Source organism: Pimephales promelas, chromosome 4 (assembly GCF_988280905.1).
Source record: "Pimephales promelas chromosome 4, fPimPro1.hap1.1, whole genome shotgun sequence".
Lineage (NCBI taxonomy): Eukaryota > Metazoa > Chordata > Actinopteri > Cypriniformes > Leuciscidae > Pimephales > Pimephales promelas.
Window position 1 is genome coordinate 18,044,834 of NC_142772.1, and position 24,748 is coordinate 18,069,581.

The following is a 24,748-nucleotide window of genomic DNA, read 5'->3' on the forward strand; positions in this document are numbered from 1 at the left end:
TAAAAAGTAATTCCGTCAATGTAAATTTGATATTTTAGATCTATAATTAATTATTACAGTTACAATACCATTGCAATGGGGCTAGATGACATGTGGTATGTTTCTGTTTGTGTTTATAAGGAATTATACGTCATTCATCCAATAAAACATTTTTATTTATTCCACATACTAAAGATGTACGTTTATGTATTTTACACTGAGCATTTTGATAAAACAAAATTATTAATATAACACAATAAGGGTATTTTGGATAAATAAAAGACCGCTACTGATTCGATTCATTGGGAAAGTTTATGAATCTGTATAAACAAAACATCAAACATAAAAGGTTATTCTCAGATTTAGCAACCTTAACATTTTACAAACAGTTTGGTGCTGCATTTGAGATTGATTCGTTCTCCTTTTATTTTAGACTCTCTGAAATGAAACCTAACACTCCATCCACTGCCTGCGGACCAAATGTGTGGGTTAACAAACTGAAGGCTGATCTAGAATCCAGGCTTGATTGCAAGTTGGCACGTACACTAGCCAGAGTTGTCCTTTAACGAAAAGAAAAAGATGAAACCGTTAATTAAATTACATCAAATATCAGCAACGTACGTAGCTCTGCATTTAGAAAATGTACTGTACCTGGTCACTTCTGCATTGTGGTCACTTATGTCTTTACGTACCAACTTTGGACTGACATTTTGACACAGGCTTTTAGTTAAACCTGTGGCAAGATCTGAAGCCTCTCCCTCTGTTAGTGCACTAAAAATGCTTGTCTTAGTCTTCTTTTTCTTGGGAAGATTGAGGACTAATTCAGGCAGATTTTGTTTGCGCCCCTTAAGAAAAATGAACAGTAGTGCATTAGAACTAAAATAAAACTAAAAGAGAGATTAAAACAAATATAAAATACAACTGATAACTAATATAATCGACCGTATCAATTTAAAAATCAACTTACTCCTAGCAGATCTCTGAAAACATTAGAGGACATATTCTCCCCTTCTATTCTGCGCTGAATTTCTTCCTTTGTGACAACATACGGGGACTTTCTCTGACCAGTGAGGACTAAGCGTCCAAAAACTTTGATGCCTTTAATGTCGTCTGTGGGGTTATTCAAATGACAATCCCCGCTGTCTCTTGCCTCTATTTCCTCATTTTCAAAACCTGCATCCTTGTCAGTTTCAAAGGTTTCTGGCTGTCTTTCTTCCTTGCGGTCTTGCTTTTTTTCCCTATCTGATGCATCACTGGCCTTTATTTTTTTACCCTTTGATTGTTTTTTTTTTACTTCCACTTTTTCTGTTTTGTGAGTTTCCCTTTTCTCTTCTTCCTCTTGTTTCTTCTCATCCTCTGAAGGTCTTCTTGTGCTTTCCTCTGTCTGCTTACTTTCTCCTTTTTGTAGATGTTCGAACATAGTGTTTCCTTCACCTGCTATTTGAAGCGTCATAATAAACAGCAATGGCATTCTAATCTCAGGACGAATAATCATTACATCTAAAACATTAAACATTAAAATGGGTGTTCAACTACACTTGTACTGGGATACAACATCCTCTATACATCTACAATTTGTGGACTCTACCAACAGTTCTTAAAGGACAACTCCGGCGCAAAATGAACCTTTGGTCTAATTACACATTGCTACCTAGTCAACCGTTATCTGAGATTTGTTTTCATAATTGCCGAATGTAAATAGTTTTATCTCTAAAAACAGTTTAGCCTATAACGCTAGTATAACGCTAGTATATGGGACATAGAGTAATGACAAATAAAAATCGCTTGGTATTACCACTAACAAGGCTCAAAATAGCCCCACACAAACACGACAGCATAATAAGGGTCCCTACATTCAAACCGAAGCATTGAGAACTTTGTCAGTGTCCATACAGTTTAATAAGAAGATATTTTATACACACAGTCAACTTCGTGAATACAGGAAGAAGCCATCTTTAAAAAATAGTCTCTACCAGTCGATCTACGAACACCGATCCAAGTGCGCTGAACTGAGCAGAATCTCATATGGTCCGTTGTTTCCGGAAGACACACAAACACGAACCGTTTTCTTCTCTTCAATATGTACATGTAGACTACTGTTCGCGCTCACCTTATCACCTTATTCACATCTTACCAGCGCACATCGGTGTTCGTAGATTGACTGGTAGAGACTATTTTTCAAAGATGGCTTCTTCCTGTATTCGTGAAGTTGACTGTATGTATAAAATATCTTCTTATTAAACTGTATGGACACTGACAAAGTTCTCAATGCTTCGGTTTGAATGTAGGGACCCTTGTTATGCTGTCGTGTTTGTGTGGGGCTATTTTGAGCCTTGTTAGTGGTAATAACAAGCGATTTTTATTTGTCATTTCTCTATGCCCATATATACTAGCATTATACTAGCGTTATAGGCTAAACTGTTTTTAGAGATAAAACTATTTACATTCGGCAATCATGAAAACAAATCTCAGATAACGGTTGACTAGGTAACAATGTGTAATTAGACCAAAGGTTCATTTAGCGCCGGAGTTGTCCTTTAAGTCATACATTATAAGGAACAGACCAAAACAAAACTGATTATTAACTAATAATAACTCTTACCTCTGCAAAACATATTTCCAGAAACAAATTGCACAGCACTGGATAACACGCATATAAACATACCCTTATTCAAACGGCCCCTTAAATTTTACAAATATCCTTAAATCTGCTTTGAAATATAGTATGCAACATTAGATACTCGTTTTGATTTTTGTGGGAGTTTCACTGCAGTTTGCACAACTTGCTCTTTTAGCCTGGATTTTATATAGCGTGTTGAATAGCTGTTTGTTCTTGTAATTGAAATTACTTACAAATTACACAGATGCCACATGGTGTTCGTTGACATCTCAAATGGCTGTGTGCACCACATTCCTGACAGCACACCTAAAATTGAAACAATGCTTGATTCTTTGCAATTAATTACAGTATTAAACAGATTCTTCTATGTACCTTATCTTTCATCAGGACACTCCAGCACACTGTGCACTTTACTCCTCTATCTGCAGGGGAAAAAAAATCATATATTAAAGTTTGTATCAGTCATTTCAGGCCCAAAATGGGCCGAAACATAAATTATCAAATTCACCTAATCTTTCCTAACGATCCGCTAGCTGCCCGCCCCATAAGCAAGCCGTCCAAAAACTGCATCTCTGTATGCAGCCTAGGCTCTGAAATGAGCACACAAAACAAATGGGTACACCACCAAGTCATGACAGGGGCGGGTGTTGCTCTGACTTCGCATCCAGCCGTGAATGAGCTCAAAATCTCACAACACCCGCCTCTGTCAGTGATTGGTTGAAACACTGTTTGTTTTGGTTTTGAGTGGTGGTTGTACCCATTTGTTTTGTGTGCAGATCTCAGAGCCTAGGCTGCATACATTAGACACGCTTTTTGGACGGCATGCTTGTGGAGCAGGCAGCAAGCGGATCGTTAGAGGAAAGATTAGGTGAATGTGATCATTTATGTTTCTGCCTTTTTTAGGCCTGAAATGACTTATACAACCTTTAATAATCAAAGGAGTAGTTCTGTCTTGGCCATGAGAAGAATTTTTTTTTTCTTCTAGAGCTACAAAATTATTTCAGCCAAAATTATGTTCCTTCTTTTAATGTAAAGCTGCTTTGACACAATCTGCATTGTAAAAAGTGTTATATAAATATAGGTGACTTGATCTTATATCTCATGGTCATGACCAAACTAATCGAACTGATCATGTCCCCCCAAATTTGTAATTTGTGTTTTGCTTTAGTTTTTATGAAAGTGAGCACCTAAAGAGGAAAACAGAATGTTGCAGAACTGTGCCCTCAGCTGGGGTATATCCACTGAGGCATATCCATCCACGAAACCTTTTCCCTCAAGCAGGGCCTGAGCAAACTAAAATATAAATTAAGTTAAGTGGGCATTGTAAATACTTTATCAGAATGCATAAAAATAAGAGTACATCGACAGATTTGAGAAAATTAGAAAAAAATTACCATTAGCACATGGACCCCACAAGAATGTCCATCCTCTTGTCGTGGGTGGGGCACATCATGCCATGTCCATTTCAGGGCACATCCTTTAGCTTTGGCAAAAGAACTGAAAAAAATAAAGCTTAATAATTTGGTCTTTGGGTAACACTTTATAACAACTGCACGCTATTAATCATTTGTTAAGCATGAGTAAACAGTTAATTCATCATTTATAAAGCATTAATAGACATTTATACGCAGGTTACAAATACAGCTATAAATGTTTTTCTTTTCTTGATTTATAAGCATATCTATAATGCGTTTAATGCTTGTATTTTCATACTTTGTTAATGATCAATTAATCATTTCTAAATCATGTATAGCTTTATTTACAAACCAGTTATTTAAGAGTTGTCAGTCATTCATAAGATCACTTAGAAAGTGTAAGTAAATGTAGTAAATACAGGCTTTGTAAAGCATTTATAAAGGAGATTTAAAGGCGAATCAATCTTCTAAACAGTAAAATGTAACAAACACAACACAGTGATACAGAACATATTTAACAGCCTTTAAATCTTCTTTATAAATGCTTTACAAGGCAAGAATAGTCCTCACTTTAGATGAGCTCACAAACATAGTTAACTGACCACTACTAAATGCTTTATAACTACCCGAATTAACCCTGAATTACAGCATAAATACATGTTAATAAAGCATTTATTAACACACCAACCAAGTAACCATTACCATATGTCTGGATGATAAGATGCTTGAATGTACAGTTTATTTATCATTTACTTACATGATCTAAGTAATCTTATGAACCACTGAAAACTCTTAAATAAATTGTTTATAAAAAATGCAATTCTTCATTTAGAAATGATAAATTGATTATTATGAAAATACAATTATTAAACAAATTATAGATATGCTTTTACATCAAGAGGAAAGCATTTATAGCTGTATTTATAAACTGTTTATTAATGTATATTAATACTTCATAAATTATGAATAAACTGTTTACTCATGCTTAACTAATGATTATTAGCGTGGAGTTATTATAAAGTGTTACCGGTCTTGGTTCTGAATGTAGATGTTGTTGTTTTCACATGCTTGGTCATTTAAGGTAATGTTTCACTATTATACTAAAATCCATTAGCAGAATAATATTATTGTCTAGCAGGACTCTAAAAACAAAACACTTTGGCAAGTATCAAGTACTAACTAAATGAAAGTAGACCGGAAGAGGGTATTTTTCATAAATATCTGGCCAGGACATGTCTCAGTTTTGTTGCGGTGTCACTTTTAAGTCGTTAATCTACTACCTCCAATTCTTCAGAATCTCGTTTTTCTTGCCATTGGCTTCACCAAATGGATCCATGTATGTGACTTCTTGTTTTGTGAGGTCACAGAACTACAAAATAAGATCAGAAAATTAGGAGATTAAAATAATCATCTAATACCAATCCTCATGTCATTTAAAAAAAATACAGTTTGCACAAGGTAACAGTCAATAGTAAGAAATATTAGTTCCCTTTCAGTCGAGAAAGTCAGAGGGTCGACTGAAAAGTCGACTGAATGGGGATCATGTTAGGGAGCCAATCATCTTTTAGTATCTTTAGAACAAGCCAATGCACATTGGTGTGCGAGATCTGCATCTCACACTCCGCACCGCAGCTCGGGTCTAAATGCAGAATTCGATGCACGCACCAGTTGCCTTTCGCTTCAGAGCCGAGCTTCATGTTCAGGTCTTCTGAAGAGTGTTGTTATACAACAAGCTAGTGTAGCTGTGTTTCTTCTGGAAGTTTCTCCTGGTGTTGGTGCTTACAGTGCAAGGGCAACATTGATCGCAAGCTTCAACTTCAGCTCTCAACTGGTGTTCTCACAACACCCAAATGTCTGTTTATGTTGGATGATTGGTATCTCGGGGCGGGCCGTGCTGGTTCTCAGCCCACCGCCAAAATGCCCTTCTTTCCCAAAGTGTATGGAATTTGCAACATGACATCATGACATTTGCGTAAACATACACGCCACTTTCGAGTCAAGTGGCGTGTCATTTTGAGCTATCCGCGTGTATCTGCGTGTATGTCTACGCCATTAACGTCCGCGTCATTCTGCATGTCTGTACATGCTGTCAAATGTCCGAGCGAAAGGAAGCAAAATGTAGATCTACATCTGGGGAGCTATGTTTTCCTTTCCTAGGATGGTAAGGGAACACTCATAAATGCCATTAACCCCAGTGATGGGTAGGTTTAGGGACGGGGTTTAGGTAAGTCATATATTTATATATACAGTAATAACGTTAATTCAACGGCGTTCATAAACACGCTGAAAAGCGATTATGCGTGTTGATAGCACGCCAAAAATGGAAATACAAATTGGCGAGTCATACACACACTACTTCAAGAGATCAGTCTGGGAATTTAAGTTACTAGCTGGTAGATGGCAGTGGTTCTTCCTCCCTTGCTACCCTTGAGGGAGGAGCGGTGAAGGATTGTGCCAAGGCCATGCCTTTCCAGGCCAATTTCCCAGGTTGGGTTGTTTGGTGATGCAGTGGAGAGCTGTGCCCAACAATGGAACCTTTCGTGAAAGCCTCCATCCAGGTTGCTAACACAGAGGCATTTTTTTTATAATACCCCGCCCCCAAACTTGGTCTGCAGAATTTGACCTGAATGAAATGTACTTCAGATCTCTAACCTTCCGCACCACAAGCTATCCTGCATGTTGCATTTGAGGGTTTGAAGTATCAGTACAGAGTCCTATCCTTGGGCGGGATGTGGCTTCCGCAGCGTCCCTTCCTTCCATGTACAGGGAATGCTTTCCCAGTGGTCCTGTAGGAACAGCAGTGACTTCCCTAGCCTAAAGCCCTGTTCCTTCTCTACTTTAAAATCGCAAGGGGATAAGGAGGCATCTGTCTAGGCACTGGAATGTGGGAGCACTAGTGGCATTTTCAATAAGATCCCCATTCAGTCGACATCGTCTGACGTTCTCGACTGAAAGGGAACTTCCTGTTTGTGTATGCAACCCACCATTCCCTGAAGGAGGGAACGGAGGACGTAGTCCACTCGCCACTACTGCTGGACCACTGATTCCGGGGCTGCTTGGCTCCTCAGCGAAAAAGCAGTTTGTGCGTGCATCTACTTCTGTATTATTATATTTTATCATATGCACCGCGGGGGGAGTGTGAGATGCAGATCTTGCACGCCAATGTACATTGGCTTGTTCTAAAAATACTCAAAGATGATTGGCTCCCTAGTCTGATCCTCATTCAGTCAACATCGCACAACCAGGACGTTCTATGGCATTTAGTCTGGTAAGGTTTCCTACTGAACCAAGCCTGTCGTATTCAGAACGCTATGATTTGGCCTACTTACAAAAAGGGTCCAGTGATTTTCATTTTCCAGGAGGGCACCAATAACTTTAGTGTAGGTTTTAAATAGATCTTTCTGTAAAGATAAAATTATTAATTGAATCAAAAGAAACCAGTTCTCTGTGAAACATCATGTATTCCTTTTTTAAAGGGGCTCTAGGAAAAATAAAATTATTATTATTAGTGGCACTTGTGGCCATGAATTGAACTCCAGCCAGCAACTTATTGCGTGTGCATGCTTGGGTTCGTGCCCACAATCCATAGTGATTCAAGCAAGAATTGGCCAAACAGTAGCTGACATCATGTCGACAGATGACGTTCATTAAAATTACACTGTTAAAATAAAGTTGTTAAAATCAGAATAGAGACTTTCATTGACAACCTAGGAAGTTGTGAAATGTCTCTTTTTTTAGGTTTCACTAGTGAAAGAATTAAAATAAACAAAATGATTAATATATGAAAAAAATCTTACGTAAAGCCCCTTTAAAATAATTTAAGGCTGTAACTTTAAAACAAGTTAAAACATTCTCTTTTTCCAGCTGAATATGCAGTGACAATTTGCAAACCATTTGTATGTTGATTCTGATGCAAACAATTACCTAAACATAACTATAAACTTGTAATATTTACACATAAATGGAAAATTATCAAAGACAAGATACTTTTGCCCATAATGTTTAATAGTGCAGCTTCCATATTTCTATTTTCCACTCCACATCAGGGTGAACCTTGAAAAATTCAGACTGTATGTCATTGCTATGAACATTTACAGTGCCTCAGTACTAGGTAATCACTGTATCTGTAGTGCACAGCATAAATGAGTAAATCTCCTCTGAACAAATACAAAAGATGTATTTTCTTAATGACCACTAATACAATTCATTGAAATATAGCAAAATTGAAACATATGCTTAATAAAAATAGAGAAATATATGTAATTAATATCCATAAAATAAGAAAATTAGCCAATTTTGTACAAAAATGAGATACCCTAGATTTAATTCAACAAATCTATAATATTGTAGTACTTAGTATGTCTTCCTTAATTTTGAATAAACTGCTCTGACCATTTTTTGAACAGAGTGAAATTGTCACATCTTTTGAACTCCTGGATTATGACCTCCTTAAATTCCCTGATCTTTAATGGGGAGTGTTGCTTAACTTGGCTCTACAAAATCCCTTACAGGTGCTCAAGTGTGTTAAGACTGGGTGAAAAACATGTCCACAGAAGGTTGAAAAAAATGGCCAACAACGCAGGCAATGAGTATTGAGGAGAGTAATGTAATGAGGTTGTAATGAGGTTGCATCTTATGTTTCAAGTTTTTGTATTACATCAGACTGAGATGTGTGAATTAATGACAGCATTGATAAAGCATAACTCCCTCATACCTTCATAGCTCATAAATCCCTATAGAGCTTTACTACCACTGAACATCACTGTGGAAACCAGGCACTACTCCCCGTATTCATTCTCCAACAACAGCATTACATTTTGGATGCTTTTAAATCCAAAATGATTGACTTGGTCTCATGAGACCCAAATAAGGACTCACAGAAGTCAATATTTTGTAAATATGGTTATTGGAAAAGGCAAGTAAGTAGTAAGTACAGTAAGTAGTTCCAGTGTGGACAATAACCAATCATGTAACGTCTGCAGGCTGCATCTAACTTTGTGAGATAAACTCACTCCTTTCGTAGCTTTTGCTGGCTCTGAAACACTCGCTTTGTATTTCTCCTGCCTTTTGTCAAGCAAAAATCACTCATCACTAAATGAAAGCTTAAAATGAAGGCCTGATTATTTCAGGGTTCTTGTCAGAAGTCCTCTTTATTTCTGTTTTCATTTTGCTATATTTTCACTTTCCCAAGTGGTACCATTGTTGTCAGAATTACTGTAAGTCTGAGAATGATTCAGTGGGCTATATAACACTTTTTGTCAAGAAATTACTTAAAATATTTTGGTTCAACATACTTGCCTGTTGATCAAAATTGCCTTGAACTGACACCAGATTTTTTTTTTTTTTTGGAGTAACTTACTTATTTTTGCAATACAACATTTTATCACTCAAAGGTGGGGTACTGTATATGATTCTCTTTTTTGTCCAGTTCTTCAAAATCACTTGAAATCCTATTCATAACCTACTTACAGACACTGAGTTAGAAGCACTGAAATGAAAATTAATCGCTTTAATCATCTGTGGAACGGGCAGGACTCAAAAAACTCCAGCCAATCATCTTCCACCAAGACCACCTCGTTGGAGACAGTAAGTCCGTCAATCAAATGGTCGTACCATACCCCTCCCCCTTGTGCCGTGACCCCTTCATGTGCATACTCAAAGCACATTACTATGAATTCTGCTTTAAATAGAAGGCCACTGTACAGACGCCAGGGCTGAGTCTCACGCATTTGATTTTTCGCTCGTGCATGATTGCGCGTCGATGTTCTTCTAATTGAGTCAGGGCCAGCGTTGGAGGGAAGAAGGGAGGACCTTTTGAGTTGTGTATTTTCAAAATCTGCCGGCCGTTTTGCATATCCCATACCCCACCTTTAAGATAAGAAAATATTATTTTCCTGAACAATTTTGTCATGCTTCTTTGACAATTGATCAAGAAGACTTCCTGGAACATTACATCTCCAAAGAACCCTAACATGTCTTCCAAGTAAAGAGTAATTGCTGAATTTGTTAAGTTTTAGATACTTATTTATGCTATGCACGATATGTCATCACAAGCCCTGAAAGTTTCCACCTTGGCTTAAATTCTTTATTTTGAAAACTATCAGTTGCTATTGCAGAATAACATTAGAATCTGCAGCTTTAATATTTAGATGGGCAAATGTCTTTGATTGAATTTTTTAATGTAAGATCATATTTTACGTATGTAAATATTATTTACTGCACCTTGCAGAAGTAGTGGCTTTTAACCCTCTGGGATCCAGACAGAATCTTAGTCATGGATTGTGTACAAATATTGTACACATCATTGAATTTCTTAAGGGGAAAAGGAAAAGCAGATAAATACGATACATGCATACATATATACGTACAAACAGGTAGATACATAAATTATATATTTCATACCTTGCAGGTGATACTCATGAGCGCATCCATTGCCTATTGATAATAATTTTAGTTAGGACCTGAAAAAAATCATTAAATTCTAAAATACACCAATTATTGCAATTATTAAATACACTAATAGCTCACCACATCTGGTATGTAGCCTGGCTCATACAGAGCTTTTAAATGGGCAGCTGAAATGCTATTTGGCCCAACACAGCCCAGTAAGGACTCCCAAGGTTGGTCTGTAAATAGGGTATGTATATAAAAGTCATCAGCACAATTTTAAAAGGGTAAGTATATATGTGATACAGAATGTGCACCCTTACCAGTCATGTTGAATCATACGATAAAAGCTGGAAAACAATAATATACAGTAAGTACAATAAGTCCATTAGGAAGCATTTCTGTTAACAATTAAAAGGGGCTATGTAAGAACTTTTTTTATGGCTTCCCTGACTTCCTAGGTTGGCTGTGTAAGCCTGTAGACTGATTTTTATGATTTATCACCCTTTTTTGAAGGGAAAATCCAAAATGAACTATCACAAAAGTGTAATTATATTGACGATCATCTGTCAACATAATGTCGATAAATTATGTTCAGTTACTGTTTTGCCCAAGACGAAGTCACTTATGGAGTGTGTGCACAAGAGCGAGGGCGAGCAGTTTCTAGCTGCAGTACACTTAATGGCTGCCGGTGTTGTTAACATCAAGGGTTAGTGGAAATAACACATAAAGCCTTCAAGATTGAAATAGAAACGTGGGTTAAGCTAATTAATTATATAAATTAGGCAAAAGTATCCAAATAAATTTACCAGACACTAAAATGTGACTTCATTGCACAGTGCAGCAGAGCTAAGTTATTTATCCTTAAACTAAGTATTAATATTTACAGTTACATTACTGTAACGGTCACCAGGTGGAGTGCCCTTGAGAGTCACCAGAGGGCACTCCACACCAGATGTTCATGTTTCACTCACAACTACATTTCCCAGAACTCACTGCCCGGACTCATTATCACTGATCGCATTCACCTGTACCTCATTCACTGATTGCATTCACCTGTGTCTCATCCTGTTAGTCTGTCTATATATACCTTGTGTTCACATTCACTGTTTGCGAAGTCTTGTTGTACTGTGTGTATGCATTTCCGAGCGTTTTCTTATGTTTGTTTTTCTGTTTTTGAATTTGGATTGTTCTTGGATTTTGATTATTGCTGCCTGCCCTCACCTCTGCCTGTTTTTTGGATTCCCACTGTGTATTCTTCATTGCCCTGTCTGCTGATTCTCGACCCTGCCTATATGACTATTCTCAATTAAAGCTGCATTTGGATCTTCATCTCCAAGTCTCGGAGCAGTTCATAACAATTACAGTAGCACTTCCTTCAATACAAAATATTAGATTTAGATTTAATTCATCACTGTAATAAGTAAAAAACAAACAAACAAACAAAGATTTCAATTAACTTTTAATTTGATTAACTACAGTAGAAATGGTATGTTGGAGAATTTGCTTAAAATGCTAATTTATGGGAATCATGAATAGTCCTGGATCAACATTAGTGAATCTACCCTGTATTGAACTGACAATAATGGTCCTCGAACAACATTAGCAAATCTACCCCATATTGAAATGATCATGATATTCTTGGATCAACATTAGCGAATCTACCCCGTATTGAACTGAACATGATGATCCTGGATCAACATTAGCGAATCGACCCCGTATTGAACTGATCATGATGGTCCTGGATCAACATTAGCGAATCTACCCCGTATTGAACTGATCATGATGGTCCTGGATCAACATTAGCGAATCTACCCCGTATTGAACCGAACATGATGATCCTGGATCAACATTAGCGAATCTACCCCGTATTGAACTGATCATGATGGTCCTGGATCAACATTAGTGAATCTACCCCATATTGAACTGATCATGATGATCCTGGATCAACATTAGCGAATCTACCCCGTATTGAACTGATCATGATGGTCCTGGATCAACATTAGCAAATCTACCCCATATTGAACTGATCATGATGGTCCTGGATCAACATTAGCGAATCTACCCCGTATTGAACTGATCATGATGGTCCTGGATCAACATTAGTGAATCGACCCCATATTGAACTGATCATGATGGTCCTGGATCAACATTAGCGAATCTACCCCGTATTGAACTGATCATGATGGTCCTGGATCAACATTAGCGAATCTACCCCGTATTGAACTGAACATGATGATCCTGGATCAACATTAGCGAATCGACCCCGTATTGAACTGATCATGATGGTCCTGGATCAACATTAGCGAATCTACCCCGTATTGAACTGATCATGATGGTCCTGGATCAACATTAGCGAATCTACCCCGTATTGAACTGAACATGATGATCCTGGATCAACATTAGCGAATCTACCCCGTATTGAACTGATCATGATGGTCCTGGATCAACATTAGTGAATCTACCCCATATTGAACTGATCATGATGATCCTGGATCAACATTAGCAATCTACCCCGTATTGAACTGATCATGATGGTCCTGGATCAACATTAGCAAATCTACCCCATATTGAACTGATCATGATGGTCCTGGATCAACATTAGCGAATCTACCCCGTATTGAACTGATCATGATGGTCCTGGATCAACATTAGTGAATCTACCCCGTATTGAACTGATCATGATGGTCCTGGATCAACATTAGTGAATCGACCCCATATTGAACTGATCATGATGGTCCTGGATCAACATTAGCAAATCTACCCCGTATTGAACTGATCATGATGGTCCTGGATCAACATTAGCAAATCTACCCCGTATTGAACTGATCATGATGATCCTGGATCAACATTAGCGAATCAACCCCATATTGAACTGATCATGATGATCCTGGATCAACTTTAGCGAATCTACCCCGTATTGAACTGATCATGATGGTCCTGGATCAACATTAGCGAATCTACCCCGTATTGAACTGATCATGATGATCCTGGTTCAACATTAGCGAATCTACCCCGTACTGAACTGTCCATGATGGTCCTGGATCAACATTAGCGAATCTACCCTGCATTGAACTGATCATGATGGACCTGGATCAACATTAGTGAATCGACCCCGTATTGAACTGTTCATGATGATCCTGGTTCAACATTAGCGAATCTACCCCATATTGAACTGATCATGATGATCCTGGATCAACATTAGCGAATCAACCCCGTATTGAACTGATCATGATGATCCTGGATCAACATTAGCGAATCAACCCCATATTGAACTGATCATGATGATCCTGGTTCAACATTAGCGAATCTACCCCATATTGAACTGATCATGATGATCCTGGATCAACATTAGCGAATCTACCCCGTATTGAACTGATCATGATGATCCTGGATCAACATTAGCGAATCAACCCCATATTGAACTGATCATGATGATCCTGGATCAACTTTAGCGAATCTACCCCGTATTGAACTGATCATGATGGTCCTGGATCAACATTAGCGAATCTACCCCGTATTGAACTGATCATGATGATCCTGGTTCAACATTAGCGAATCTACCCCGTACTGAACTGTCCATGATGGTCCTGGATCAACATTAGCGAATCTACCCTGCATTGAACTGATCATGATGGACCTGGATCAACATTAGTGAATCGACCCCGTATTGAACTGTTCATGATGATCCTGGTTCAACATTAGCGAATCTACCCCGTATTGAACTGTTCATGATGATCCTGGTTCAACATTAGTGAATCGACCCCATACTGAACTGATCATGATGATCCTGGATCATCATTAGCGAATCTACCCCGTACTGAACTGTCCATGATGGTCCTGGATCAACATTAGCGAATCTACCCCGTATTGAACTGTTCATGATGATCCTGGATCAACATTAGTGAATCGACCCCGTATTGAACTGTTCATGATGATCCTGGATCAACATTAGTGAATCGACCCCGTATTGAACTGTTCATGATGATCCTGGATCAACATTAGCGAATATACCCCGTACTGAACTGATCATGATGGTCCTGGTTCAACATTAGCGAATCTACCCCGTATTGAACTGAACATGATGATCCTGGATTAACATTAGCGAATCTACACCGTATTGAACTGATCATGATGGTCCTGGATCAACATTAGCGAATCTACCCCGTATTGAACTGATCATGATGATCCTGGATCAACTTTAGCGAATCTACCCCGTATTGAACTGATCATGATGGTCCTGGTTCAACATTAGCGAATCTACCCCGTATTGAACTGATCATGATGGTCCTGGATCAACATTAGCGAATCTACCCCGTATTGAACTGATCATGATGGTCCTGGATCAACATTAGCGAATCTACCCCGTATTGAACTGATCATGATGATCCTGGATCAACATTAGCGAATATACCCCGTATTGAACTGATCATGATGGTCCTGGATCAACATTAGTGAATCTACCCCGTATTGAACTGATCATGATGATCCTGGATCAACATTAGCGAATCTACCCCATATTGAACTGATCATGATGGTCCTGGATCAACATTAGCGAATCTACCCCATATTGAACTGATGACTTTATAGCAATTATCAAAATATTGATTACAATCATATTCAAAAAGCAGATATTCTACTGTTTTTTTTAAAACGCATGTACTTTTTGCACACTTTATTCTGACTAAAAGCATAGTAGTCTGTTTTAAAGAGCAGTAATTTATTACCATTTTTAAAACATTATTATAAAATTGTAAGGAATATTACATTTGTGTGTAAGAGTATGTGAGAAGGAAGACTTTTAGGGGTTATAGAGAAAAGCAAGCTAAGCTATTAGCAAGCTAAGCTATTAGCTCACCGGCACATGGCAGTTGTATGTTCAGAGTTGCATTACATTATGCCATTTAAGTGTAATATTTCAGGATTTTTTCGTGAATAAATACATTTACAAAGGTAGATTTTTAGTTAGGGAGAGGGTGAAAGAAAGAGGACAGACAAAATAACTTACCTTTTGTCGGTCAGCCGAGAAAGGTGGGGAGGGAAGATTCAAAATGGAGTGATGGGTTTTTGGGTCGGCACACATGGATGACATCAGAGGCTTGTGATTGGTTGATTAAATGTTGATCCAGGATCAACAAAATATGTTGATCCAGGAACACATCTTACTTGGCAAAATCACGGTCACCGTATGTTAACGGTGAAGATACAAGACATTCTCAACAGATCGAAGAATCAGGTCACCATGGAAATGGATGCTAAGAAAAAGAGCTCTATAATCTTTTTTTCTTCTTCTTTTGTACATCGCCACCTAATTGATACTTTTTCAGTCTTCTCGTTTAATCTTTAATAACTGTGAATAAGAATTAGGCCTACATTGTTTGTTTGATAATTATATAATTAAAAAAAGACATGGCTGTATAAGTTTTTTATATAATATATTTAGAAATTTTGCTTCCACATTGCTTAAAAAAGGTAAGATATCACATCATGTAATTTTATAGAAATTCCTTATAGCATAACTTTGCATCCCGTTGACTGCAAAAAACCCCCCAAAACATTTAAAGGGTTTGTGGTGAGCAGGACGGCCGAGGGACGTGAGAGAAAGTCGCGAGGCCGGTGGTGCGATTGCTAATGAGCAGCACCTGCGAGGCACACCGGTCTCGCATCTCTCACGAAGGAGCGGAGCCATAAAGGGGGAGCGACGGAGTGGATGATCGAGAGAGGAACAGGCCTGCTTTTGTTTGTGTTTTATATTTTATTTGGTAAGCCAGCAGTCGTCCGCGAGGGGCTGCTGGCCGGTATTTTATATTTTATTTTCGGTAGCCAGCAGTCGTCCGTGAGGGGCTGCTGGCAGGTATTTTGTTTGTTTATTTTGTTTAAATAAAGTTTTATTTTATTATTATTATCCGGTTCCTGCCTCCTTCTTCCCTGAACTTTGTTACACTGGTGCCGAAACCCGGGAAGAGGGAGGAACGCGCTGTCCGAGGGTCCTCGCCGCTGTGGGGAATCCGCGGTGCCATCGAGCATGGTGCGCGAGTCGCCGCCGCTCGCCGTGGGCCGGAGCCTGCTGCCGTCCGCCGCATAAGGGGAGGAGCAGGGAGCGGGGGACTCGCGGCCATGGACGCTCGAGGCGGGGCGCTGGGATGAGTTGCCGGTGGGACGCCCGAGCTCGCCGCCGACCGCCTGGAAAATGGAGGGGCGGCTGCCGTTCGGGAGGGAGAGGAGGAGTCACCGCTGCTTGCCGTGGGCCGGAGCCTGCTGCCATCCGCCAGTGAAGGGGAGGAGCAGGGAGAGGGGGACTCCTGCCGTCTGCCCAAGGCACCCGAGGAGCCGTCGCCGTCCACCGGGGGCGGGGGAGCGTCGAGGCGTTCACCGAGGGCCATCCAGCGTCGGCGCCGGGCACCGCGGAGGAGATCGCCCAGCTGGTGAGGGACAAGATGGCAGCGCGTTGTGGGAGCCGGACTATTTTTTTTTTTCCTCTCTCCCCTCTCTCGTGTCCGTCGCTCCTCAGGCTTCCGTCTCCGTTTCCCTCGGCTCGTCGATCCATACCCCCCAGGGATCGCCACCGCCGGGGGGGAAGTAGGCACAGTCTCGGGTGTACCCCCCGGCCTGTGAGGGGTGATGGGGGTATGTGGTGAGCAGGACGGCCGAGGGACGTGAGAGAAAGTCGCGAGGCCGGTGGTGCGATTGCTAATGAGCAGCACCTGCGAGGCACACCGGTCTCGCATCTCTCACGAAGGAGCGGAGCCATAAAGGGGGAGCGACGGAGTGGATGATCGAGAGAGGAACAGGCCTGCTTTTGTTTGTGTTTTATATTTTATTTGGTAAGCCAGCAGTCGTCCGCGAGGGGCTGCTGGCCGGTATTTTATATTTTATTTTCGGTAGCCAGCAGTCGTCCGTGAGGGGCTGCTGGCAGGTATTTTGTTTGTTTATTTTGTTTAAATAAAGTTTTATTTTATTATTATTATCCGGTTCCTGCCTCCTTCTTCCCTGAACTTTGTTACAGAGTTAGTTCACCCAAAAATGAAAATTAAGTCTTTAATTACTCACCCCCATGCTGTTCCAACCCTGTTAGACCTTCGTTCATCTTCGGAACACAAATGAAGATATTTTTTGATTAAATCTGAGAGCTGGATCAGTCCTACATAGACTGCCTTACGGACTAGCACTTGACGGCCCATAAAGTCATTAAAGAAAATGTTTAAATATTCCATGTGCCTACAGCGGCTCAATTTTAAGTTTATCAAGCGACGAGACTACTTTTTGTGCAAAAAAACATAAATAACGACTTTGTTCGACTATTCCATTACTTCCTTATGGGCGCATGCACGAGAACTGAGATGACGACGTTCTTCTTCGACTACTTCTTGTTACCGGCTGCTCACCGCTTAGGAGTTTTACCGCCACCTATCGTATAAGATGATGTGCTGATATAGCTGGAAGCGCAAAACTTTCTGTTTACAAGCAGAGGAAGATGCGCGCTGTACATATGCTTTTCAATTAGCGTATTTTCCGCACTATAAGGTGCACTTAAAAGCCTTTAAACTTCTCAAAAAACGACAGTGTTCCTTATAATCCGGAGCGCTTTATATATGGATTATCATTTTATACGGTAGGTGGCAGTAATACTCCTAAGCGGTGATTAGCCGGTAACAAGAAGTAGACGAATGAGAACGTCGTCATCTCAGTTCTCGTGCATGCGCCCATAAGGAAGTAATGGAATAGTCGAATAAAGTCGTTATTTATGTTTTTTTGCACAAAAAGTAGTCTTGTCGCTTGATAAACTTAAAATTGAGCCGCTGTAGGCACATGGAATATTTAAACATTTTCTTTAATGACTTTATGGGCCGTCAAGTGCTAGTCCGTAAGGCAGTCTATGTAGGACTGATCCAGCTCTCAGATTTAATCAAAAATATCTTTATTTGTGTTCCGAAGATGAACGAAGGTCTTACAGGGTTGGTACAGGATGGGGGTGGGGGAGTACTCCAGGAATTACTCCAGGATGGGGGAGTAATTAATGACTTAATTTTCATTTTTAGGTGAACTAACCCTTTAAATGTAGATCCATGATGTCAGATGAAAATAAAATAAATATAATATATAATCAAATATAAAAACTTTTGTCACACCTCCGCTAAAGCGAGCTCTGTTATAAACCTAACTAAACATACGCTGTAAAAAAATCTTTTACATTTACGGTAAAAAACGGCAGCCGTGGTTGCCAGAAATTACGGCAAAGCAAAATTACAGTATGGGTACATTTAAGGTTTTACAGATTTAACTTAAATTTACAGTAAATAATCTGTATTTCATTAAAGGGGTCATGAACTGGCTTTTTGAATTTTATTATATTGTTGTCTGAGGTCAACTTATGACGTTCGCTTGGTTTTTGAATTTAAAAACATCAAAATGAATAAGTAATAGGCTATTTTGTACCCAAATTTTTAGTCTACCTGAAAAACACTCGGTTTTTATGGGTGTCTCGCACTGAAGACTTGTAAGTAAACGCCCTCTGCTGTGAGTGGATAACAGTTTTGCATATTATAATGAGTTTAAACTCACCCATTGATGCACTTGGTGGAAATTGTTTTGAAAACGTCCAATGTTCTAAAATGGCAACCGGAATGATTCGACCCAGAGTCCGAGTTTTGCACAATTTCTGTCAGATTCAATATAGACGGCACCGTTCTTTACTCTTAATCGGTCTGCAAATCCAGTCTTGTTTACAAAACAATCCTCAGTGAAATGAAGCGAACAGACAGACGGACAATGTTTTATCCTCATCAGCTGGAATGGAATGTCATTAAAAATAAAGTTTATCCATGCAGTCCTATTGGAATCCAGAGGAACCATGTACAGCGTCTTCCACAACCAAGCACTGCACAACATTCTGTATTCGGTAGCTGGATCTGGTTTGTCATCATGAGGTAGGCATCTATGTTATTCAGCTATGTGTGTAATGCGTGAGTCGGTGGGCGGGGCTAAACCGGCCGTGTTGAAGTAGGCGTTGATCTTCTTCTGTGGGGGTGGTGTTTTATCCTCTTTGACATCATAGTTCCCCACTTTGAAAAACAAGTCGTTTGCAGAGCCTGGTGTCAATATAAGCTTTTATTGGACTAACAATGGCGTTTTCAGTTCTGAAACTTACAGGATATTCTTATAATTTGATGACCTCTTATGTCAAAAGCTCAAGGGAAATTTGATTTCTCTGTTCATCACCCCTTTAACTGATTTAATATTATTTTACCAACCTATTGAAGTAATAATATCTGGTTTGTAATTTTGTAATACACTGACAACCATCAAAACAGGTAGAGATGAGAATGTCACATGATGAATCACAAGACATTTAAAAAGCAATGAACATTCATTTAACAACATTCGATGTAACATTAAACAAAAAAAACAAAAAAAGAAGAAACTGTATATCAACGAAAATACATAAAATGTAAACTGTCATGCATGGAATTCTTCGAATGTCAATTTGCGTTTTTTTCACTGTAAATTATACAATGAATTGTTCATCAAATGTACGATTAGATCTATTTCTTCATCATACGTAAACTTTTTGTTTATGTATGATTTCAGTTTTGTTTTCTTTCACTGTTAAAATCACAAACCTTTGTACAGTGTAATATAAAAATAAAATAAACAAGGACACCTTAATTAGCTAGTTCAGGTTTGATTACAGTTAGAGATTCTGCAGGATGGTATACCACGAGCCGGGTTGGAGACCCCCTTTGTCCATCATACACAGCACACACAACAGCTCTGCACCTTACTCCTGATTACTCTCAAATTGTGGACAGGAAAGTAGAAAATCAATAGAAAAACCAAAATAACTTGCTTGTTACTTATTTGAAAACCTTACTGGAAAAGTAACTGAACTGAAATGAATTCAATCACTTAATCCATTGACTCAATCTTTTGCATCTGACTTGCACTGACTGCTTGACACGAATTATGAATCCATTTATTTTCCAGGTAGACAGTGAGTAAATCTCTTTCACCAATGATATTGTGAATTTTTCAAAGAACGCGTTTCAACAATTTGACCGTTTTCATTGATATTGAAACTGAACAAAAATATCCTTTTCATAGCTGTAATCAGTTATTTTAGTTGTACTGTTAATTGTATAATGTATTTGCATGTCAATACATCCACATGAAAAATGATTACATTACAGTACCAAGTGGAGGCTTCATATGTATTGAGTCTCTGAAAACTCTATTGATGCTTGTACACAGCATTGTACAAAATCAGTCATTTTAGGTATTGAATATAGACAGACGTCTGTGTTGTATATTTGTGCGTGTTTGCTTTTTGCATGTTTAATTGTACAGCACATTGGTCAACTAAATGTTGTTTTTAATTGTGCTTAATAAATAAATTGCCTTGCCTTTAACAATTGCAAAAATACAGTACTTACCCATGCAAAGCAGAAGTGTTAAGCCTCAGTGCAGCATCTCTGTCAGTGAATGATTGCCAATGTGTGTCTTCTGGTTCATCAATGCAACAGGCTTGATCTAACGATGGAGCAGCAGACACACATACACACAGATGGGCTGTGTCACGTAACCTGGAGTGCAGAGCACCACCCCTCCACAGCCAGGAACAATACGAGAGGACTAAGCACCACTCTGCATGTGTTCAGACACCGTGCAAAATGAATGAGGCCACAAATATAAAACTAAAACATGCAGTTTGAGAAAAATGAGAACAATTGTGTTTCAATTCCCTCGTGATGGTTATTCATAAAAGGTGTCCACAAGTCTAATAGCGTTTGTTGTACAAATTGGCATAAATCATTTCACACCTGTATGTGTTTGGTTGCATGTGGCATGATTAATTATATTATACCATATGATATATTTAAAACCGTAAAATATATTTAGCTTAAAATACCAATCACTTAAAAAATAGTGATGTGTTACATACACATGTTTTATATTTGTGTATTTTTGGGGGGTGGGGATTATATTTCTGATATGCTTCAAAAGTGGCTTATTGAAACACTTTTACACTATTAGACTAGCTGGTTAAAAAATCACAGAAAGGGAAAATTTTAGGGCTTAAGTACTAAATGTTAACTTGCTCAGTTTCAGTGAAGACCATAACATTTATTTTTAATTAACTTTTGAATTAATCTATGAATCTGATCTTAAGTTTTAATGTAAACAGTCAGTTATCAGAAACAAAAAAATTGATTTTATGGAATATACATAGAAAGTTATCAACTACCATGGGTTTCAGTCTTTGCAAATGTAAATCAGCTTCATTTCTTTTATCAATTCAGCACAATCAGATGTAAATTAAAGTACAAATAGCCTGATTTCTAATCTATGCAAGAGGGTGATTTTAATTAACTGAACAAAGGCCAGTTCTGTTGGCTACTGTGATATTTGCAGTGTGGAACATCAAACACACAAAGTCTGCACTAAATCATTTCATGTTGCTACAGTTATTATCAGCGAGAAGCTATACCTCTTCATGTGATGAACAGAAACAGAATCAACAGAGAAAACATCTTTGGCAGGACCACAAGCTGTGGTTTCATTTTTTATTTACATTTTCAATCAGAAGGACTTGTCGTGAATTTCATTTAATCCACATATGTCTGACAAACAACTAATAAAGATGACAAGACAGCAAAATCATCACATAATCAAGTGTTATGTGCTGTATATTTATATTTAGTCATTATTCACAGTGTACACACTCAGCTCAATACCAGCCCGGTTTCACAGACAGGGCTTAGATTAAACGAGGATTAGGCTTTAGTTCCAACACATTTTCATCCCAAGACGTCATCTAACTGACGCTTTTGACCATACGTCAACATCCGACGTTTTAGGGTACCCTTTAACGTCAGTTAGATAATGATATCCTAGGGCGTCAGTTAGTTGACGCGGGTAGGTCTGGGGTAGGGTTAGATAGCGTCATCTAACTGACGTTAAAGGATACCCTAAAACGTCGGATGTTGACTAATGGTCAAAAGCGTCAGTTTGATGACGTCTTGGGATAGTTCAATGGGTTATATGCACGCATAAATTCCACATTTGACGCGAGGATGCTCGTCCATTTCCGGTTGTGGAGATTAAGGCGGAGGAAAACCGAGGAAAACGGGATTATGGCAGAGTCTTCAAAATTTACTGTCCTCCAGTCTTTGAAATGATACGTTTAGATGTAATTTTATATATAGTTATATTTATTTAATATAATTTAAAAAAAAGCATAAACACAACGAGGGGTGTCTGTTTTATCTGTTTTTGTGACTAATGTTTCTTTAGTATAACCATGGAGTATAATTCAATATAAATTCTCGGTATTGCATTGGACTCTACGATCGGCGGAAGTTATCGAGTATCCTTAATCCTTCACCGGAAATACCGCTGTGAGAGCCCATTGAGCCATTTAAAGCGTCTTAGGAAAAAAAAGCATTACTTGAGTGCATCTTGAAACAAAACAATGGCACTGATATATTTTTCGATATTTTAAGTGCAAGTTTACAGCTCAAACATGCATTTCAGTCCGTGAAACCAGGGGATAAAGTCTCTCACAAGTGAATCTCATTTATTCGTCCCTGACATGATTTTATATCCAAGCTTCATAATCAAGTAAGTTATTGGTTCTCAAAGTTATGTGACCTAAATCGACCCAATGTAAAATGTTGATGTTACAGTATGTTAATGGACTAATCAAGGAAATTGCTATTCAATTGAGATGATAATATAAAATGTTAAAGCATTACTCATTTATTTATATAACAAAATAGGGTCTGTTAACATGCATTATAACATATAACATTAATGAAACAAATTTGTTCTTGCACACAGTATTAACAGTAATAATGTTAACAATTAAAACCTTGACATTAATATTTACAAATTTAAATTAGCCTGTGCTTTCCTGTTGGATTTGAATATTGTGTCCATATCTACATGAGAAGAATCCAAATCCAAATGAGACCTGACAGAACCAGAAGAATTTCCTGTGGGAAACATAAATTAGCTCTGGCATGAAGATGTGGCAAGCAGAAAGCTTGTTCTAACATGAGATGAGTCTCTGCGCTGAGACCTGAAAAACATCATACAATATCTGTTTGTATAATTTAAGGGCCAGTCTGCTTTGATACAACATTTACAGACTATAACATATTGGGCAGTAGCCTAATGCGTTTTACTAATGGAAAAGTAATATAACTAGTGTAACTAATTAAGTAATAAGTAAAGTAATAATATTACTTTTGAAATTAGTAATAATTTCATTTTTCAGGTTTTACTTGTTTGTAAGCCCATTCATGTTAACAATGGACACTATAATATACTGCACTGATTCACTTCACATATGTCAGCAGCAAATACAATTCATCACACATTGCAACATAACGTGAGAAATCTTTTCAGCTTACCATTCTTAATCCATTCATTCCATGCATGTATCTGGTCACTATCATGATCCACAGTAGACGCTGTGTGGACATAAACACTTTTAATAAAGTGCAGAAAAAATGATTTAAAAAAAAAAAATAGAAAATTGCATACAAACATCATACTTTCATATTTATTCTCAAAGGTCGCTATGAACATTTAGACATTATTCTCACCATGCGAGTGATCCAGAAGCAGTTTCCTCAGCTCTCTCAGTGTCTGCGTGAGGTTTTTCAGTCTGTGATGTAAGTACGCATTCTCCTCCCTCAGAGTGTGAATTGTATCTTGAAGCTCATATGAAAAGTTCATTCGTGGTATAAAAGACATGGTCAACAAAATAAGACCCAGATGCACTGAAAACATCCTTCTCTAAATGTAGAAGCTGTTGCACACTTCTTTCAATCAACTGATTCTTGTGTGGCCCGCACATGCATGACAAAAAGCACTTAGAGCTGATGCCTGCATTTAGAAATCAATCCAATTCTCATGCACCATTTATTTTGGTCTCAATACAAGCTGTAAGGACACACTGTTCTACAAAGCTCTTTTTAGGTTAACTTTTGTGAAAGAAAACTGGTGTGAAAGCCTTTCGATGTAATGTGGTTTACTTAATGTTAGGCATGAATCTAACATTGGTTTATATTCTTTAGATTTTTTTAACAATAGCCCTTACGACTAGCCCTTACCTATTTTTTATTTTTTTTTAATAATTCTTCAGTTGTTTGTGTGTGGTAACCTCCATATACCACCTTTATTGCTCAGTTGAAATCATACAATTTATTTCATACAATTTATTTCATACCACATATTTTTAGTAATCATCATTATTTAGCTAGCTATCATTATTAAACATAAATATTTAGTACAGTAGGCTACTTTTGATTTAGAGTAAATTTAAACTTCCATAGCTCTATCT

General features: G+C 38.3%; 2 protein-coding genes and 1 long non-coding RNA gene across 6 annotated transcripts in view; all 3 read right to left on the bottom strand.

Moving 5' to 3' along the window:
* LOC120477492 (uncharacterized) overlaps positions 1-20,926 on the bottom strand; it is a 70,732-nt gene extending 49,806 nt beyond the window's left edge. The window contains exon 1 of the mRNA XM_089130037.1: positions 20,832-20,926. The gene's annotated coding sequence lies outside the window, so the exon portion shown is untranslated. The remainder of the gene's footprint in view (positions 1-20,831) is intronic.
* Positions 226-15,581, bottom strand: LOC120468620 (uncharacterized). 4 transcript variants are annotated; one of them, XM_089130031.1, is made up of 14 exons: positions 15,410-15,581; positions 10,725-10,751; positions 10,543-10,640; positions 10,417-10,449; positions 10,237-10,326; positions 7,344-7,415; positions 5,295-5,383; positions 3,994-4,096; positions 3,787-3,892; positions 2,972-3,021; positions 2,833-2,905; positions 947-1,416; positions 631-824; positions 227-539 (listed from the first exon to the last, which is right to left on the bottom strand). In XM_089130031.1, the coding sequence occupies exons 2-14, from the start codon at positions 10,729-10,731 to the stop codon at positions 404-406; spliced, it is 1,521 nt and encodes a 506-aa protein (XP_088986157.1). In that variant the 5' UTR covers positions 10,732-10,751; positions 15,410-15,581; the 3' UTR covers positions 227-403. The 4 variants fall into 4 exon arrangements, with proteins under 4 accessions (XP_088986158.1, XP_088986160.1, XP_088986157.1 ...); XM_089130032.1 differs by lacking the exon at positions 10,237-10,326 and having other exon boundaries at positions 226-539; XM_089130033.1 differs by lacking the exons at positions 947-1,416; positions 2,833-2,905 and having other exon boundaries at positions 15,410-15,580.
* Positions 20,927-22,320: 1,394 nt separating the features above from the next.
* On the bottom strand, positions 22,321-24,495 carry LOC148981675 (uncharacterized). The gene is made up of 3 exons (XR_016168173.1): positions 24,009-24,495; positions 23,814-23,873; positions 22,321-23,479 (listed from the first exon to the last, which is right to left on the bottom strand). It is a non-coding gene; the product is annotated as an uncharacterized LOC148981675 (long non-coding RNA).
* Between the last annotated feature and the right edge of the window lie 253 nt (positions 24,496-24,748).